Here is a 3233-nt window from a genome sequence, read left to right on the forward strand (position 1 = left end):
GATGTCCATCTCAACAAGATCAAGTGACAGCTCAGTAAATTAGTGAGCTCGTTCAGACATACACCAATTCATACCAGAACTAGTCTAAACTTGTCACCTGCAGCCAGAGGAAGTATAAGTACTTGGACAGTTCTGAGCAGGTTTCCATTCACAATCATCGAGTTCAGCATCTGAGTTTCTCTGATCTTCTCCATCCTTACTCCTCACTCCTCGCTTCTTCCGTCTCTTCCAAACAATCTCAAAATGCGTTTTGAGCATGCTATCATCACTGCGGCGATTTCCGGTCTAGCGGCTGGTCAGACGCTGAATATCCCCACTCGAGTCGGATCTATTGTATCTCTTGCGTCTCCCAGCGTCATCTCGGGCTCCAAGGACTTGGGAAACAAGGAGTATGATCGTGGCCGTTCTTGCGACACAGACGCCGATACCGGCAGCGATAGCGCAGTCTTCATTCTTGAGAACGGCGCGACGCTGAGTAACGTCATCATCGGTACCAACCAGCTTGAAGGCATTCATTGCAAAGGCGCCTGCACTTTGAAGAACGTATGGTTTAGGGATGTCTGCGAGGGTACGTCAATTGTGGAACGATCAGGTTTCCTAGACCAGGACTGACTGAGAATCCAGATGCCATTTCGGCGCTCGGAACAGGAGATGTTCTCATTGAAGGTAAGCTACATGTAACACATCCTTTTAATCACAGTCTGACTTTTCGGCCAGGTGGCGGAGCTCAAGAAGCAAAGGACAAGGTCGTCCAGCACAACGGTCGTGGCACTGTTACCATCAAGAACTTTACTGTCGTGAACGCTGGAAAGCTCTACCGTGGCTGTGGAGACTGCACGAACAACGGAGGCCCTCGCAACGTTGTCATCTCGGGAGTCAAGGCCAAAGGTGTCTCTGAGCTCGTTGGCATCAACTCTAACTACGGTGACACTGCAAACATCCAGAGCTCGTGCGGATCTGGCGTTAAGAAGGTCTGCCAGGAGTACAAGGGTGTCAACAAGGGTGACGGTGATAGCAGCAAGGTCTCCACTACCGCAAACTGTAAGGGACAGACGAGCTTCTCAGCTTGCTAGATAGAGGATATGAAGGCAATGGTTGCAGACAGATATTTAAATTCCTGAACAAGCCCTATTCTATTTAAGTTGCTTCCGCCAGTTGGTGGTATTCACCGTCTTAGTCATCACAAGATCTTCAGTTGGTTCATTAAGTCCCTATCAGAATTAAGGTGTGGCCACCATTACCTTGGCAAATTTCCGGTCCAACCACTTAACATAAAGGTCGTTGCTCACTCCCGAGCCGCGCCGGTTAAATCGTAGCCCATGAGTCCCCTACACAAACCCATAACTTACTTATTCGCCTTGACCTCTTCTTCTTCTCCTCGATCTACAACTAATGTGTTCCCCCTATGTGTCTCCCATGTAATCTCAATAATTTTCGCCCAATTACCGTCTTTGTCATCTTTTGACTTCTCGACCGCGACGGTAAGAAGAAACTGCTCGTTTCGTATCCAACTTCTACAAATGCGAACAATCGTCTTGCCTCGGGTATCCGGTTCAGTCTACCCGTTTTCGATCAGACTGGAAGACATGGCAATGAAGTGCATGGTGGAATGCTTGGAAAGTGCACTACATGGAAGCTAAGCTGAGATGCTATTAATGAAGACATGTAGTGGACGAAGTCTTGATAGGCCCTCTACCACCTTATGCATCCTACTATGATATATAGCGACGGTATGACGCTGCAGTGCTAGTACGATAGTCTAGGTAACTTACGGGCATAAGCTTAGGGAGCGAGCAGCGCAGTGCTGCAAGAATGAAACCCAACTAGGCTGAGCGCAAGTTTTGCCTATGACACAATTTCTTTTAGAGCTGGTAGGTTCTTTAGAACCGGTAAAAGCTTGGGTTCACCTTATGTGCAGGCCGCATACGTTGTGTTTGACATGGATCAAAAACGACTCCTGATGGTCCCAGCGATTGTGAATACCACGGGCTCTAATCTCCAGGAGTTGGACCCCTCAATAATGGGATGAGAACACTGTGAGCGCCTACGGACAGCTAGACTGTCCCATCTCGGCATACACCACATTCAGTAGCAGGCTACTAGAAAATTCGAGTGCTATAATCGAGTTACTCTTAGCTCTGTGTATTTGATTTTAGAACAAACAATCTTACAGCTCGCCTAGAGCCTCTCAAAGCATACGTTATGTTACACATAGGACGCTATTGTGGCTGAAACTCTAAGTGTTGTGCTGAATGTATGTGGTGACACCACCAGCTGCGATGTCTTGGTCCGGGTCAGTGAAGATAAGATGCTCTTTGTTCAATTGCTAGCTAAAGTATTAAACGTCTCGTGGCTCAGCAAACAGGGGTCTCGTACCAAACGTAGAGTGGCCATGACTCGATGCATGTGGGCAGTCTGAAAGGTGACTGCCGGTGAAGGCTTGAAAGGCGGTGAGTGATTGGATTTCTGCGGTGTTCCACAGCCTTGGGGGCTCATATTTGTTAACCCTTTTAATCGACAAACCATCCACCTCCTATCACGATGCACCTCCAGCATCAGCACTTCACGTTTCCAGGCTGCACATGTGGAAAGTCATTCAACAAATCCGCAGATAATCAAAGAAACATTGGTAAAAGACGCAATTCATGTGACTAAAGGGGAGAAATAGCTGTGTTACAGTCTCTATCTAGCAGAGGGAGTGTCCTTCCAATCGATATAGAGTCCCGCTGAGATATCGTCGACTCCAGGACCTCTCCTGGAATTTTCAATCAGATAAACTTTTTACTTGGAATTGAAAGGCGTTTACTTAGTGAGTGCATCGGCCTAAGGTTTTAGGGCAGACGGCTCTATGTTTGTTCAGCGGTTGCGCTGTCTCTCAGTACTCAATGAGCTCAGCTACCTGTAGGGTAGGCAGCTACAACCACGGCTGTAGCAAGCGCAAGAAGAATTTAAGTCGACTTCATAATTTTGTAGAACTTGAAGGGAATTTGTGATGTCAAAGAGTACTCAAAAAGATCTTTGCTGATTCTGAAGTTGACCAAGGGTAGCTTAATTGTGTTATGTCGCATCCCACATTTGCTACCCGAACGAAAGCTCGCTCCAGCTCGGTAGTGACAATTGGGTATACCGGAATATGCTTACAGACCCAGTCTATCGTTCGGTCCGAAACGTACAGACGATCTACTTTGGTTGCAGGCATAAGAGGTGTAGGTGGGTAACGGCATCTAGACGTA

General features: G+C 47.4%; 1 protein-coding gene across 1 annotated transcript; it reads left to right on the top strand.

Moving 5' to 3' along the window:
* Nucleotides 1-243: 243 nt before the first annotated feature.
* On the top strand, nucleotides 244-1073 carry EKO05_0009424 (uncharacterized protein; the record flags this gene model as incomplete). The annotated part of the gene is made up of 3 exons (XM_038942677.1): nucleotides 244-568; nucleotides 625-666; nucleotides 718-1073. 3 exons carry the CDS (start codon nucleotides 244-246, stop codon nucleotides 1071-1073), a joined length of 723 nt encoding a protein of 240 aa, XP_038794815.1.
* Nucleotides 1074-3233: the final 2160 nt, after the last annotated feature.

Source organism: Ascochyta rabiei, chromosome 17 (assembly GCF_004011695.2).
Source record: "Ascochyta rabiei chromosome 17, complete sequence".
Classification (NCBI taxonomy): domain Eukaryota; kingdom Fungi; phylum Ascomycota; class Dothideomycetes; order Pleosporales; family Didymellaceae; genus Ascochyta; species Ascochyta rabiei.